Source organism: Mustela erminea, chromosome 9 (genome assembly GCF_009829155.1).
Source record: "Mustela erminea isolate mMusErm1 chromosome 9, mMusErm1.Pri, whole genome shotgun sequence".
In the NCBI taxonomy this organism is placed as follows: domain Eukaryota; kingdom Metazoa; phylum Chordata; class Mammalia; order Carnivora; family Mustelidae; genus Mustela; species Mustela erminea.
In genome coordinates, this window is record NC_045622.1 from 31341074 (window position 1) to 31359192 (window position 18119).

Sequence of the window (18119 nt, forward strand, 5' to 3'; positions counted from 1 at the left end):
GTATACCCAAATTAGCAAAAGGCATTTTTAAAAATCTTTTTAGCTAAGTTAATAGATAAAAGAATAAATACTTCACTCTATATTCATTTGCATTTCTCTAACTCCTGGTAAAGGTTAACAGCTGTATTTATCCTTTGGTTACTCAACTGTCCTATGTCTAGTGTACACTTATCTAATGATATCCTAACCATCTTCTTCCCCCATTTATATTACAGATACTAACCATTTGGTTATGGATAAATATTCATCACCAACTTATATCTATTGAGAAAAGGCTCTCATTGGACAATATGAACACCTACATTCAAGAGGAATGAAGAAATGAAGGAACTCTGGAAGGCTAAGGAAAAAAAAAAAGTTGGAAAGCTGATGGAAGGCATGAATAGAGATTAGATATGGCTCCACTCCACAGAAGCCCAGGGAGAAACTTCTGGAAGTAAGGAATGGTAGGGTCAAAAATTCAACAGCCCAGTAAAACAATGACTATAGTATCCACTCATTTAGTAACACCTTTAAAAAACACTGTTGATAAAAGATAAAGTGATTTGTAATTCCGAAGGACTAATAATTGGGAACCTGAAAAGAAACATACAAGGACAAAATGCCCACATTAAGAAAAAGAAGAAATCTAAAATGCGGGAGGAGCCTGAAGAAGTCTCAAAAATAGTTGTTTCTGATTTCCAGTTAAATTCCAGCAGATGCAGCAGCTGCAAAGTATGTTGAGGTTCACCAAATTCTGTGTAACAACATATATACCACAGGCTTCATTTCAGAGTAACAGATGAATGCAGATTTTAGGCAGGCAGGGAAGTTTCTTTAAAAGATGAAAGTCTTAGAGGATCACATAGCTGATACATGATCCAATTTCCTTTTGGTGAACTGTAGCAAACTGCAGATGTTTCTTTATTCAAAATGTAACCCACTCTGGTTTTACTTACATTTCAAATGTAGACTGCTTTAAATTACTTACACATAAATATCACCAATCTGAACACTTTTAGTCATAAATATACTAACAATAAAAAAAATGAAGCAAGAAAAATATTTGAAGGATGGTATAAATTTATATATAAAATGGTATATATGTTATGATTGTATTTTTATTTTTTAAGTGTATTCATGTAGACATGGAAGGTTAAATAAAAATAAAATCAAGTTAATCATCATGAAAGGCACAGAGAATGTTTCCCATTTTAAATATTTTTAATATTAAGGTTACTTCATTTTATCTGTTAAAAAATACATTGTGGAAAAAAAATACACTGTGATTATAAAGGCAACCATTTATTGATTTCTACATATCAAGTAATATGCCAGGCATGGCTACAAAAACTGTAAAACCCTCATGAAAAAGTAGGTATTATTATTATCCCCATTGTAAAAATGAGGAAACCCAAGTTCAAGAAAGAGAGTGACTTACTAGGCCACTTAGTGTGTATGTGTGTGTATGAGTGTGTGTGTGTGTGTGTGTGTGTGTGTGTGCACATACACACTAAGTGGCCTAGTAAGTCACATGCACACACACACAGAGTATCTAGTACAGTGCTTGAAGTACAGTAGGTGATCCTGAAATGTTTCCTGATCTAGCATCAATTAAGAATGGATATTCACATTCTCATATGAGATCCCTATGCTGTGTTGACCGCTTTAATGGAGTTATGCACAAGTTAACCTGTGTAACAGAGAAAGGATATCTGAGGAAATAAAACAAACACATGGTAACTATTAAGTCTTAGCACCACGCAGTTACACACACACACACACACACACACACACACACACACAATATCAACAGCATGCCCTCAGTAAATACAAGCCCAGAAAAGCTGAACCTCTGCTCTGTACTTCAAGGCCTAGAATGATATCTGACATATATCTAGTGCTAATATATATGCTGAAGGAATATGTAAATCAATGTCCCATTCTCTCTTTCTTCTTCACATCTCTCCTGGCTCGTTACTCCTTGTTTTCTCCTCTCCCCTCATCTTGCCACTCTTTGTACATATGTAAAAACTGCTATTGGTCTTTATTTACATTATGAGATTTTTAAATACTTACCTTGTATAATGAAAATTAAAAGAACACGGAAATGTTTCCTCCTTAAATATCCACCAAGTGGTTCTGTTTTCCCCAACAAATATAAAGGCCATATCTGAATTTGTTTTGGGAAGTTTTAACTTTGCTTTAAGTACACATTTAGCTTTCGGGAAGCCTGGGTGGCTCAGTTGTTAAGCATCTGCCTAAGCATTCTGCCTTTGGCTCAGGTCCTGATCCCAGGACTCTGGGATCAAGCCCTGCACTGGGCTTCCTGCTGGGCAGGAAGCCTGCTTCTCCCTGGCCCACTCCCCCTGCTTGGGCTCCCTCTCTCACTGTCTCTCTCTCTCTCTGTCAAATAAATAAATAAAACCAAAAATTAAATAAATAAATACGTACATATATACATACATACATACATATTTAGCTTTCAAACTCCTACCATAAACAATGTAATGTAAATGCCTACAGACCTACTAAATTTCTATTTATAAAGGTGAGTTCCAACACCGAGTTATTATATCACCCAAAAACTCCATGCCTAGGGATATATCCAGGAGAATGAAAATATATGTCCACATAAGACAGGCACATGAATGTTTATAACATTATTCATAATAGAAATAATATTAATATGAAAATACCAAAATACCCTTCAATGAATAAACAGATAAATAATATGTGTGATATATACATACAATTGAATATCTGGCAGTAAAAAGGAATAAAATACCAATCAATACTAAAATATGGATGAACCCTGAAAACATGCTAAGCGAAAGTAGTCATTCACAAAAAGCCACAGATTGCATCATTCTATTTATACAATAAAGGTTCAGAACAGGCCAAGCTGTAGAAACAAAGTGTAGGGGCGCCTGGGTGGCTCAGTGGGTTGAGGCCTCTGCCTTCAGCTCGGGTCGTGGTTTTGGGGTCCGGGGATCAAGCTCTGCATCGGGCTCTCTGCTTGCAGGGAGCCTGTTTCCTCCTCTCTCTCTGCCTGCCTCTCTGCCTACTTATGATCTCTGTCAAATAAATAAGTAAAATATTAAAAAAAAAAAAAGAAAAAAAGAAAAAAAAGAAAAAAAGTATATTAGTAACAGTTGCCAGGAGCTAGAGAAGAGAGAAAATAGGGTATGGGATTTCTTTTTGGGCAATGAAACTATACTAAAATTAGATAGTGATTCCAAAACATATAAACAATTCACATAATTTAATAGCAAACAAACAATCTGATTAAAAAATGGGTGGAGGACCTGAACAGACATTTTCCCAAAGACATACAGATGGCCAACAGACACTGAAAGGGTGCTCAAAATCACCTGTCATCAGGGAAATGCAAATCAAAACCACAATGAGGTATCATCTCACACCTGTTAAAATGACTATCATCAAAAAGACAAGAAATAAGTGCTGGCAAGGATATGGAGAAAATGGAACCCTTCTGCACTGTTGGCAGGAATATAAATTAGTTCAGCCACTATGGAAAACGGTATGGAGGTGCCTCAAAAAATTCAAAATAGAACTACCATACAATCCAGCAGTCCCATCTCTGGGTATATATTCAAAGAAAATAAAAACAGAATATTGAAGAGATACCTGTACTAGAATGTCCACTGCAATATTATTCACAATAGCCAAAACAGGAAACAAGCTAAGTGTCTATCAAAAGACAAATGAATAAAAAAGATGTAGTGCACATATACAATAGAGTATTTTTCAGCTATGAGAAAGAAGAAAATCTTGCCATTTATAACAACCTGGAAGGACTGTGAGAGCATTATGCTAAATATAATAAGCCAGAACGATAAGGACAAATACTGTATGATATCACTTATATGTGGAATCAGTCAGAGAAAGAGAACATTAGTAGCTTCCAGGGTCTGGCAATTCGGAGAAACAGGGAGAGGCTGATAAGGAAACAAACTTTCAGCTATAAGATGAATTAAGCACGAAGATCTAACTTAAAACATAGTGACTCTAGTCAGTAATACCATAATATTTAATTGAAATTTGCTAAGGGAGTCAAACTCAAATGTTTTCACTTAAAAAAGGATAAATATGTGAGGTGATGGATGGATATGCTAATAAACTAGCTGACAGAAATCCATTCACAATGTATACAGATATCAAATCACCATGATATATATTTTAAGTATCTCACAATTTTGTCAATTATACTTCAATAAAGCAGAAAACAAATGTTTTAATATAATTATTAAATGATGATATTAAGTGATGATGGTCGCACAATTCAGTAAGCACATGAAAAAAGACTGAATTACACACTTTTAAAAGGATGAACTTTATGGCAATCAACTATACCTCAATAATGAATAATGATACATAATAAATAAAAATGATACATATAAATACATAATAAATAAATAAATAAATAATAAATAATGAACTCAATAATGAATGGTATTCCTACACAATTAAAATCAACACTCTGAAATGGCACCTCAAGAATAGTATATACAATACTTTGTTACAAACAGACACAACATAAGTCCTTTGTACAATTTCACTTTCTTAGCAATGTCTCTTGTATTTGAGGTACTAAATATTGTCACTGCTGAATATTAATTCTTGAATAAATGTGTTCTAATCAATCTCATTCTGGTAAAATCTATATAACATGCTAAAGGCTGTTTCACTAAGATACTTGTCTTCAGATATAAAGTTTCAGAATTGGTTCCAACATTAAGTGGGTAGTAACAACTTTTGAATTTATACAATTCCAAACATTGGTTTGACACAACTTCCTGAAAGTTAATGGATTGATGAAAAATGTATAATGAGTCCAGATCCAGAATCGCAAAGATTTGGTGGCAACTCTTATGAAGCTAACATTCTAGGGAGAAAAACAGGCAAATAATAAAAAAATCAAAATAAAAAGTGATGAATGTCATTTTTTTTTACAAGATCATAAAATCTCAGATATGAAAACATCCTTAAGAAGATAGCTAAGCTATTCCACAGAAGCAATGGCTTACTCTCCCTGCGAGCCATATTCATGATAACAAGCAATGACACATGGTCTAGAGGTCTTATAACAACATTAAATATAGTGTTCTATGCATATATATATGGTGCATTTGTCCAGGTAATGTAAAGATTTTGCTTAGGAAAGCTACTGCAGATTCTTTCTTAAATAGAATATGGTCGTGGTGGTTGTTTGTAACAATGGTCTAATTTCACTACCTAGTCTCAACATTGGCGATGAATGAGACAGAAGAGAAAATTAGTATTTAATACTCTGTGCTCAACACTTTGTATGTTATCTTATTTAACCCTGAAAATATGCATATGAAATAAATATTATTCCCATATTACAGACAAGGAAAACCACAAAGGAAGCCAAATAACTTGCTCACAGCCACATAGCTAATAAGTGTCTGAGCTAGGATTGAAAAGCATTGCTCGATTCTAAAGCCTAGGCTCATCAGAAGGGGAGACAAAACATGAAAACTGTGGTCTCTGAGAAACAAGCTGAGGGTTTTAGAAAGGAGCGGGTGGGGGGATGGGTGAGCCTGGTGGTGGGTATTAAGGAGGGCATGTATTGCATGGAGCACTCGGTGTGGTGTATAAACAATGAATCTTAGAACACTGAAAAAATAAAATTAAATCTAAATAAAGAAATAAAGTTAAGATTGAGAAATCTAAAAAATACATAAATAAATACATAAATAAATAAAGCAAGCCTAGGCTCTTTCTACTATACCAGATTGACTGCTGTTAGTGTTAAATCTTCAAAGAACCTACTTTATATTAAAATATTCCAATATTAAAGATTAAGCATTATTAGCACTGCACGTGTGTAAATAGTAATGCTAAAGTAAACTCGAGAAAAGCCCCTGTTTCTTTTAGCCAGATTTCATGTTCAGATTATTTGCATAAATTGGGATTATCTTCAGTTAACATATGTTCTGACAGTCTCAGAAAAGAAAATAAGGAAGTCTAAGACATAATCTTAGGACTTAAAAGCAGGAAGAATATCTTGCAACTGACACCCTGGTTCTGCATCCTTGTTTCATCTTCTTTCATCCCCTCTGATCAGTGGATGTCACAAAACATCATACTCAGCCAGCTGTGAATATCTGTAGAACATCCATAATGGGAAGAAAAGGACATGCACCCAACAGAGTTTAAACCTAGCAAACATAGAGGCTGTCATTCTCACTCACTTACTGCTATTCCTTGTTCAGGATTATTAAGAACCTGTATTTTCTTTCTTTAATTCCTGATGGCTGGCTTTTTCCAGCTCTGCTACACTTTGCAAGCTGTCTCCAAACTCTAGACTTCCTATTCATTGCTCCCTAACTCCCCCAACTTCAGGGCAGAACTCCCTTTAAACTCAGAGATCCCTTAAGAACCATCTTTTGTTGTTGTTGTTTTAAATGATCTGTTTCATCCTTGTAGTACCATCCAAATATCCTCTCCTTTCCTTAATCAACTAGCTAACAGGCTCAACTCAATTTTCTTACTCAGCCAACAGAAGCTTCCTCTTCAATTCTTAATAAAAATTTTTTTTTACCATAATTCCTTGCCCTCAAAACCCTCCAGCAATGCCCTACCAATCTCATCATTTTCTTTTCTCACCAGGATGATCTCACCTCAAATGTAATTACATTTACAAAACATCTGTGCAGCATAAGAAACACCTAGGAAAGTGTTTTTCTAAGCCACTATCTGCCTTCCATACTGAAACCAATGTGAAGAAAAAAGATCTCTCATGTGCCTGTTTTATTTTATGAAACTGCCCAGCTATCTATTTCATTTAGAGAAGTACAAGTTATGGCTGTCATTTAAATAACTTTTATAGACCACGGAACTGAGCCACCAGAAATAAAGCACCAGCAGAGAAGCCCATAAAGTCTCAACATCTATACTGCCCATTCATAATCCCTAAATGCCAACCTAATGCCTTCTTGGTTCCCAGATCATAGTAAATATTTGTTTAAAAGAAAAAAGCTAGGGGCACCTGGGTGGCTCAATTGGTTAAGTGTGCTCTCTCTCTCTGTCAAATAAATAAATAAAATCTTTAGAAATAAATAAATAAAAATTTTTTAAAAAGAAAAGAAAGAAGCTAAAACAAAACCATGCCACATCTTACAATCATTTCCTCCAAATAGATTTAATTAGGGAGATAAACCAGCCCATCCTTTAATATTCAATTAAAGCATTTCCACTTTTAAAATCATATTCCTACAGAATATGATAATGTTGACAAGAACATGTTAGATGCAGTCTTGAAAAAAACTGAAATTATTAGGATCACAATGATCCCACCTAAAGCAAATGAAAATAATGTTACATTTTTATATTATGCCTTCTTTACATGGCCTACACAAAAATCTTACAAGAAATTGGGGCACCTGGGTGGCTCAGTTGGTTAAGAGTCTGACTCTTAATTTCAGCTCAAATCATGATCTCAGACTTATCATGTCAAGCCCCAGGCTGGGCTCCACACTAGGTGTAGAGCCTGCTTAAGTTTCTCTCCCTTTTCCCGTGCCCCTCGGCCCCCCTCAAAGAAAATCCTAGTGCTCGCTTCGGCAGCACATATACTAAAAAAAGAAAATCCTATAAGAAATATAGAGCAAACCCCAAAAAATAGGTTCTGAGATAAGTAGCTTGTACCAATGCCTTTAGTTAGTAGCAGCACCAGGACTAGAATAAAGTTCTAACACCTGTTATTGTCTGCTGCCCGCTGGACTGCTCAGTCCTAAAAATCAGTATGCCCAGGTCTGAGCAGATACAGTGAAGCCTAGTAGATTTGCTGATGTTGAAAAATCACTGAGCATCTACAATGTGGTCAGATCTGAAGAGAATACAGATATCCTTGGCACTTAGAAGTTTACATTTGAAAGAAAAAGTAAAATGTACACCACGTGACTGCAGAGCCCTGAACTGGAGGGACACATTAAAAGCCAATGAACACCTTGTGTTGGCAACACCAGAAGCCAGAGCCAGAAGAGGAGGCAAGGAAAAATCCTCTCCTAGAGCCTTCAGAGAGCATGGTCCTACTGACACCTTCATTTTGGACCTCTGGCCTCCAGACTATGAGAGAATAAATGTCTGTTGTTTTAAGCTAAGAAAGAAATGTTATTTCATAAACACTGGCTGAAAAAAATCTAATTTAGGATATCTGGAAGCACAAAATTACAGGACTAACCAAATTTTCTAACCTGGGTAGAGTGAAAAACTGGAGTTTAAAAACCAGGGAAGGAAACAGGAAGAGTTGGTAAGGATTCAGATGTTCCTTTTTGAGATGAGCAGGTGGAAGAGGCTATAACTAGAGAAATGAGAACAAGGTGGAGAACAAGGAAGAACTTGGTTCTGACACAGAGTCTGAGGTGCCTGAAGCATATCTAGGTAGTAATATACTGGTAACAATGAGATCTAGAGCTCAGGAAAATGAGGTTAGGGCTGGAGCCCAGGAGGACATGTTATCACCCAAGGAAAGCAAACAGTCAAAGGGCTAAGAAGGAATCTTTGTGTACCATCAACATTTAAGAGAAGGACGGAGGAAATAAATTGAAAAAGGAAGAGGAATTTAGCAACATCACATCCTAAGAAAAAAGGTGTAATGGTGGAGCTGGGACCCAGAGGAAGTATTAATTAAGGTTAGAAAGGGTCACCTACAGAAAACGAGGATTGCCAAGCAGTCAACACATGTCTTTAAAAGTCCTTCCTATTACTTCCTATGCTGACATCATTTTTTCACGAGTGCGCAGTTTTCCCACCTCTCCCCCAAAGGGCACACCCCTAAAAAAGCCACCCTCTACTATCTCTTATGTTGGCAGTTTTTAATGGGAACCACCTCCCTCAAATTTTCCACATCCAGCTTTTACAACAGTTGGCAGGCTACTCTCTTATTCTTTTGATTCTCTAGTGTCACACAATAACTTTTTCATATAAGATACACAAAGCCTGACAAAGTTCCAAAACCATAATATTTAAATTCTTTTCTCAATTTTAATTTTAATTTATTTCTCCTTGTTTACCTCTCTCACAACCCCCCCTCCACTATCCCCATTTTGGGGCCACATCTTCCATTCAGACATTGTGAGTAATAAAGAAATTAAATAAATGAAGAAGAAAAAATTCTCACAAAGCAAAGTAAAATCAATTTACTAAACTTCGATTTGGAAAGGGATAAGACACATACTGAATACTCATTTCTATTAGCAGCTTATCACTCTCCTCCACACATAAACACATACCAGTTTTCTAAATTACATCACCACTTTTATTGTGTACTAAAGAGAAAACTGAAGCTGGGTCTTTCATCTGGATAAGCTCCAATATATGTTTACACATGACGGAATACTATTTGGCATCCCCTTCATAAAGGGTCAGGCAGTATGCTTTTTAGATTTGCGTAAGGAAATATAGAAATTCCACTACCAAGAAATATGACTGACTTCCAAATGAAAGGGGGCATAGGGTGTCTACCCAGTTTTTCCCAGAGTAAAGCCAAGGTACAGGAATAATACTATTAACGTAGCAAGGTTATTTACATGCAGCATTTTTTCCTTTTTTTTTTTCCGTACCATCTGACATTGAGAACCAATACAGGATGCTTCTCTATCCTTCACAAAACAAAACATTACCCATCATTCCTAATACTCACCCAAATCAGATAAACCAACAACATACAAAAAAAAAAAGTCATGTTTGGGCATTTTTTAAATGTCATTAGGAATGGAGACTTCTATCACAGAATCTAAAAACTGGAACTGAAAAAGTCTCTTACAATTAATATAAAATAATGTACAAAGATTTCATTCATCTTATTTTAGCCTTTTCCCACCAGGTTCCATGAAAAATTGCAATTAAAAGAATTACGCTCAAATTAAAAATTGTAGGAAACTTAGTACTTGTTTTTCTTCTTTTATGCTATGCATACCTTTGAAAGAAAGGGAAAAGACTGAAAAAACTGGCAGATTATCAGCTACTATAAGTTACCTTACTATTCCACAATTCACTTTTCCTGAAGCAAGTCACAGTCCTCACAGAGTGATGGAAGTTGCCAGAACACTTTCTTCAGTGTTATACTTGGATTCTTGGTAATAAAATCAGAAGACTGAGGATATGAACTATGACATATTCTGATTAAACAAACATCCCAGTTAGAAGTAATCTTATAGAGAAGGATCCATATTACCAGAAATATCCAGGCCAAAGTTTAAGTTCACCTAGTCAGAGACAAAACTGTTAATATGATTACATTTGTAATGACTGTCCTGTTATCATCTGGCCCCTTTTCCTTTGCTTTCAAGAGCCATTAAGATTATCAAATATTATGTGAATTTCTACACTTCTACAAAACCCAGTCATTACAGCTCAGATGAACACAGTTGCAAAAAGATGAAGCACGGAGTCCACACACTAATCAGCCAGGTGCTTGGCAAATGGTTTTAATTTTCAGGATGAAACTCAGCAAGAAGCAGGTAGCAAGTCCTTGGCTGATGAGGCCAGATCCACTGGGAATACACTATAAGGATTATTAGATGCTGGGCAGAGGTTTTGCATGGTGGAGGAAAAAGGAAGGCTGGCAGAGCTGCCAGCTGAAACTGGTGGGTGGCAGGTGGCGCTACAGAGGGGCTGGCACCCCCCTAGAAGGCTGAAATGAGTGGAAATTACACTCTAGACAGCAGGGATGTCTAGGGCCAGAAGAGGCGGCAATCACAGTTCTGGCAAGAAAGAGTTTTCATGAAAAAGATTCAAGACAAAATAAATCCCCTTTCCTTCACCCTTCCTTATCTGTCCATATTAAACATTCCATCGTTGCATATTTACCAAATGTGGCTTAATGATATGATATTTTTAAACTAATATTTCTCTTTATAAATCTAAATAAAAGATTTGCCATTCTCTAAGTATACATTACTTAAATAAAACTGCACTCACACCAAAGTAATACTGAATGTTAGCTGTATTTTTTTTTATGATTTGAGTCATGCTTACATATCAACACAATGAACATTGTACACTAATTTAGTAATTCAAAGGAAGTTTGTTAAAGCAGCTTTTCAGTAACTTAAAACTTTAGCAGTTATCTGAGTTTTCTTCACTCTCAAAGTACCTTGATCGTAACTGTCAAAGATAGCAGTTTAAAAGGTGGTTCTTGCTAACCCATTCTCCCACTAACTCGTTCCCTGGCCTCTAACAGAACAGCCCCTCAATTACTAACTGCTGAAAAAGGAAATCCAACGAAAATAAAGACAGTGTAAAAGGGTACGCACTGAGCTCACGTTGAGAATCAGAAGTAAATGGAAGTACTCAGCCAGCCCAAATTACTTCCACTTCAATAAGTGCCAAGGCCGTCATTTTAATTAACACAAGTGTAACTGCTTTTACTTGCAACATCTCTGAAGCAGAACCTTAAAGCACTACATTCCTAATCTACCAGTTCCTAAAATTAATTACAGTTCATTTGAAAGATACAGCTACTTCTGCTCATTTAACTCTAATTCCAACAACTTAAGAACCAAATGAGTGGTTGAAGTAATTACATATCCATACCTTTGATTAGACTGCCCAGCTGCACATGCAGAACAGCCTTAGTGGGATAAGCAGCCATGAAGGAGCTCTTGCAGGGTAAACAAGACTCTGCAATGGGTTCCATTTAAACTATAAAACCTAGGTGCAAATTTAAATACAAAAAATGGCCTAAAACAATAGCAATTTTCCCTAAAAAGCTGAAGGATGACCAAATAAATAGCACAATAACTACAGAAAGTCTCAAACTTCTTAAAATCAGCTTTTTCCTTTTATTTAACTCCTTCTCTGTGCAACCAAAAACTCCAGTAATAGAGAGTGGGTCCAGAACATACACACAAAATAGAGAATGGCTTAAAGTGAAAAAACAAGTGAAACCAGGCTAAGGCAAGTTTGAGAAACACAGCAAATGGAAGGCAGGATCCTTCACCCTTTTTACATCATCTCAATGTAGCCTTTGCATCTCGGGTTTTGCTTTACTATAATCCCCAGATCACAAGTATACCATAGTACTTCAAACTAATATCTGGGAACACCGAAGGCAGTAGGCACAAGTAATTATATGCTTCCCTCCTGCTAATGTCCTAAATTCTTTTTTTTTTCTTTTTTAAGATTTCATTTACTTATTTGACAGATCACAAGTAGGCAGAGAGGCAGGCAGAGAGAGAGGAGGAAGCAGGCTTCCTGCTGAGCAGAGAGCCTGATGGGGGTTCAATCCCAGGACCCTGAGATCAGGACCTGAGCCAAAGGCAAAGGCTTTTACCCACTGAGCCACCCACGTGCCCCTGTCCTAAATTCTTAATTAACTGTATATTCTACATCTAAACCTAGGAACAATCAATCTCTATTACTCAAACAGGCACCCTTCTTTTTGTGTCACGGAACACTAGTGCCAGGAACTACTGCCTCAGGAACAGAGGCAATATGACCAATAAATACATAATCTGTGATAGAGAGGCTATCATCTGGGCAAGCAGTTTTGAAGAACTATAGTTCCAACTGGGAATAGCAAAGAGAAAATGAATAATAATACACAAGATATTATCAACAGTCTTTATATGATAGGAAATTTTCTTTCAGTAACATCATCGTCATCCATTAGATTAACTGAATGTAGTTGACAAGTTTTTTTATTGGTTTCACAGTATTATTTGTATTTAATTCATAAACTGATTTGCTTTTAAGATTGTATGACTACACACAAGAATTAGTTTCATGCTTATATATATTACCATAATAATAATAATAAATAACTGAATCTATATTAGAGTCCACCAACTTTTTTTTTCCCCTCTAGAAGAAGCCTAGACACACAGGTTTGAGAAACATTATCCTAAATGGCAGGAACCAAGATGCCAAAGGGCAGGGTAGAAGAAAAAAATGTGGATATGCTCTTCCCACCCAATAATTCAATTAAGTGACTACAATCCTATTTCTGTCTACTCCTTTTTTCTTTTTCTGTTTTTGGGAGAAGGGGAAATCTATTCCTTTTTTTTTTTTTTTAAGATTTTAGTTTTTAGAGAGAGAGAGAGCATGAGGAAATGTAGGGGCGAGGGACAAGGATATGCAGACTCCCCACTGACAGGGAGCCAGACACCTGGGCCTTGATCCCAGGAGCCCAGGATCAAGTCCTGGGTTGAATGCAGATGGTGAACTGACTGAGCCACCCAGGGACCCAGAGAAGTCTATTTTTGCAAGGACAAAGCCCTATTTAAATATTCAAAAGTATAAAGAAAAAAGAAAAGAGAAAGTAAAGGAAGAATTATATGAGAAAGCCATTTTGAGGTGTTTCTTTATAAAAGAAAATCAATAAGCAAAAACAGCATATGATTCCATAACTCAAATTTTAAGATACCTGTTAAAGTAACTAAGTTCACAGAACACTTGATGAAAGAGGGGGAGGACTGTGAGTCACAGCAAGATCTAAAATCTGATTCTCCAGTATCAAATAGTCTCAAATATTGCTCACCAAATGTCTATACAGCATGTAACAAAATAAACAAATAATCCTAGTGATAAGACCTTTATAAATCTTCCCTCATTTTATAGGAAAAGTAGGACCCAGAGAGGGTAAGTTATTTGCCATTTATCACACATCATTTGTCAGCACCAGAATTTAAATTCAGGTCTATGTCCATCTACTTAATGAGCTGTCATCTATTTTTCTCAGATTGGATGTGCAATAATTCATTTTAAAAATGTTAAGTATCGGGGCACCTGGGTGGCTCAGTGGGTTGAGCCTCTGCTATGTTGATCATGCTCAGGTCATGATCTCAGGGTCCTGGGATCCAGCCCCGAATTGGGCCCTCTGTACAGCGGGGAGCCTGCTTCCCCTTCTCTCTCTGCCTGCCTCTCTGCCTACTTGTGATCTCTGTCTGTCGAATAAATAAATGTCTTTATTAAAAAAATGTTAAGTATCTTACTTATATTATTTAAAATTGATATCATCTACTCAAGGTTTTCCTTGATAAGGACCCTTCTACTAAGGAAACCAATAACCTTAATAATAAGATTGCCAGAAATTTTATCAGCAAAATGGGTTTATTTGGGAGTAAAAGAGAATTGCAATCCCGGACAAGCAAGTTACGGCAAAACCATAGCTAAGACCAAAAAACAAGGAGCAATGTTATTTTGTGGAGAAGAAAGAAGAACTTAAGAGGGGTTGTTCTGAATAGAAGTCCACTGGAAAAAGCAAGAGTTCAGAGTGATAACGGTTTCTCATTAGATGAGTTGCAGGGGTAGTTGATTTCTTGTAGGAAATGCAATGTACATCTTTCCCTGTTGGGGCTTTAACTGATGATTCTTTCTTATTGATTTGTCTATTAGTAGTCTGTAACTGACAAAACTTCCTATAATTGACATTGAGTGGTATCTACCAGATTTTCCTAACATGCCCAGCCTGCCATCAGTGTGGTTTCCCTTTTATTAATTCCCATAATACTGACAACCTGAAGTAAAACTCAAAAAGCATTTGTGACTCCTATTGAAATAGTCATGCCTGTATTAGCCAAGAGTGCATGCCAAAATCCTCGCCAGAAAAGCTATGAACTAGGATGGAAATAATACAAGATGCATGATGATTGTCCTTCCAGGAAGGCTACATTAAGAAACCATTAATTATTCATGAAAATAACAACAAAGTGCAAAAAATAAAACTGAACAGGATAATGGATACACTTACTGAAACAGTAGGTACAGAAGAATGGAAAGCTATAAAGTTAGGGAAGGTGAAGTCTTCCTCTGGCAGAAAAGAACAAGGGACAGAACTGGGGAAAGGAGGGCTTCTTGGTGGATCTGGGATAGAAATAAAAGCAGGCTTCAAAGTCCTCTAGGCATACTCTTATCCTAACTGAGCAACTTCCCAGGACCCACACTTAACCGCTTGCAGCCTAACCTCAGTGTATCCTCCCCAAGGGATAGAAGGTGGCTTGGTGGTGAAAAAAGCATGGCCATCATGTGACTTCAAGAGTTCCTCTGTTGCAAAATTTATATGGCAAATGATGCTAGGAATTCTTTGAATAAGGAACAAACCGTTTTCCTTCCATAGTGAGATAAATAATAATCAAACATTAAAATCATGAACTCTCATCACAAACCTAAGAATCCTAGAAACACAGCATGTTGTGTATTTTTAAGTGCATAAGACCAAATTAATGAAACAGGTTCCGTATGTTCAAGGAACTTAAACTTTAAAGATTTCTTCACTTTACATATGCAAGAACAAACTTATCTGGATGGGAATCATCTGCAAGACTAGATTCAAAAATCATAATAAAGTACATAATCTCACTAGTATAATAATATGCACTGCAGGGCGTTTATCACAGCTATGGAAATGTTTTCAACTTTTGGAACACTAAATGATCTCCCCGGCAGAATGAGAAGAAATGTCACTTGTGGACCGGTTGGCAGCTCCACAAGAGGCAGCTTGGCATTTAGCATTCTGAGACGGGAAAACTCTTTTGGAAGAGGCTAAAATGCAAGGAGGCCAGTCCTGAGACCTCAGCCAGAAACTGCAAACCAGAAGGAAAGAGAGTTCACTTTTGTGTATGCACAGAGTGAAAAGAACTACAGATAAATTCTTTTTTCACAAATCAGTAAATACTGTTATCAGTACTACCCTCAAATTCAGAAATTAATGTGAATATGGGCATTAAACATACTTTATCCTAGTTAAGTAGCACAAGTAATAAGTAAATGTTTTAGCACTGGGGATGCTTAAAAAATGATTTGGGAGCACACTAATTCTAAGACATTCTGATAAGCTTCATCCTTACCATTATTAATACATGCTTCAAAATACAGATCAGATGCTAATGTCTCAGTTTCAGGCACACACATCCCCATTATGTTGTTACTGACCTTCCAACTGATACACTCCACCACGGTTCTATTACATTTGCCCTGGGGATTTCTAGATGCTCCAAGGCTCTCCTGCAATGAAAATACCTCCCTCACCCAGCCATTAGAGGCCAGAGAGTCCAGGGCTTCCTTTCAGTAGCTAAAACCTTCAGAAGCCTCCAATAAGATGGAAATACATCTGGGAAACATAACAAGTTAAACCTTATCAGTTAAATCACTCCATTTTCCTTCTTTTTTTTTTTTTTTAAAGATTTTATTTATTTATTTGTCAGAGATACAGAACGATCCGGGATGGGAGAGGAGCAGAGGGAGAAGCAGGCTCCCAAATGAGCAAGGAGCCCCATGGGAGACTGGATCCCAGGACCCTGGGATTAGGACCCGCCTAGCCGAAGGCAGATCACTCCATTTTCTTAAAGAGAAACTCGAGTTTCTTTTATTTACTAAGACTCTCCTAGGTCTTAGTACTTGAAAGTGAAGATCCAGCAAATTCAGGAGGGAGTAAAAAAAATCGGTTCGGGAAAGGAAGTGGGAAAAATCCCTAAGGATAGTCTTTACTTAATCATCAGAAATTCTGATTGGCCTTTAACTACTGAACCCTCATTCCCTGTGACTCGACCAACATTAGACTTACCATACAAACCAAAAATTAAGATGCACCAAAAAGCTTGTAAAGAGATTACATCCCCTGGTGCCATACCTATCCTCAATCATCTCCTCAATCATCTCCAAAATCTTACTAAATGGAAAAATTGCAAATGTACATTTTTTTAAAAGCCAATTCAATGATGTATTGTGCCCAGTGAAGAGCCACTGCTACATACAAGAAATTAATTGTTATCTTTGAGTATCACGAAACAAACTAGCTTCATTTTATCCTTAAACCAAGTTCTTGAATCCCTCCTTAAGGACCTTTTTTTTTTTAAGTGTTCAAACTAGGCACAATAAAATTACAAACCAACCAACCAACAAAAAATGACCAATAGTCTCCAACATTTTTCAGGAGCTTTATTAAAAAAAAAAAAAAAGGATGACTTTGAACATCTTTCCTCAGGATCTACTCCTGGGTCCAGTGGATAACTTCCTCCTTTTCTGTAGACCTTAATGTAAGTAAAAAAACACCTAAGCACAAACTTGGTGGCCACCAGCAGGGGAGCTATTCAGCTTTTGTCCCAAACCCATTCAAACAAAAGAAGCCCCGAGTCCTCCATCCCACCCACCCCTCAGACCCGCACCCCGCGAGAAGTCGCCGCATCCCTGCGCCCTCTCCACCCGCCCCTGCCAGCTCCACTTACTCCTCAGCGCCCCAATGAGCAGAGAGCCGTCCTTAATGAGCTCTTTGATGAACTTGTTGGTTCGCTCCAGTTCAATCTCGTGACACTGCAGGCGCTCCCTGAAATCCGGGCTGTCCAAGTAGGAATCGCTGAACTCCAGAGTAGGCAGCCCCATGGCACAGACGCTACCAGCGGCCACCGGGGACGCGGCCGGGGCGGCGGTGAGGGCGGGAACAGCCGGAGACCGCGCCGGCGCTGACTACGCGCGATCGCAGGGAACCAGCCAAGACGCCAGAGGACGGGGCAAAGGAAATGGGCCCCGAGCGCCGCGTTGCCAGCACAGCGCTCCCCGGCGGGCGGACGCCTCTGGGCTCAGTCCTCTTCTGCGGCAAGGAGTGTGCAGACTCTGGCGGTAGGCCGAGGCGCGAGCCCGCTCAGGTCGTTGTCATCAGGGCGCATCGTCGCTGCGAGAGGCGGTGGACGCTCCGGGCCGCCGCCGGAGCAGGAAAGTTCCCTCACCGCGCGCAGACACTTCCGGCACCTCCACTCTCCGACTCTCTTGACAGTCCTAGGTGCTTTGAGCCACTGTGGCCGGGCAGGGGAAGCCCTCCCCCTAGGCGGACGCAGGCTCAGAAAGCTCGAAAACTGGGCCTGGGCTGGGAGACCCTCCTCCTGCCGTCGCACTCCCACCCTACGCCACCCCGCCCCTTCTCCCAGTCACCCTCCCACCGCCACCCACCCGCCCGCACTGAGCTTCAGGGCCGCGCGAGGCTGCGGCGCCGTCGGGATCCTGCCTTCGCCTGGGGCGTCGACTCTGTGTCTTCCCTAGCACCTGGATCTGACTAGCCCTCGGCGACACTTTGGGGTCTTCCACGCCCTAAAAAGATCTCAACTCCCAACGTGCCTCGCCTATCCGCCCGCCTCACCGCCCCTCCCTAAAAATTG

General features: G+C 38.3%; 1 protein-coding gene across 3 annotated transcripts in view; it reads right to left on the minus strand.

Moving 5' to 3' along the window:
• Window positions 1–17379, minus strand: part of ARHGAP42 (Rho GTPase activating protein 42) — a 293252-nt gene extending 275873 nt beyond the window's left edge. For all 3 annotated transcript variants that reach the window (XR_004289597.1, XR_004289598.1, XM_032360563.1), the window contains exon 1: window positions 17196–17379. Coding sequence is in view for 1 of the 3 variants with exons in the window: in XM_032360563.1 (XP_032216454.1) it covers window positions 17196–17349 (154 nt within the window). In the remaining 2 variants the exon portion in view is untranslated. The remainder of the gene's footprint in view (window positions 1–17195) is intronic.
• Window positions 17380–18119: the final 740 nt, after the last annotated feature.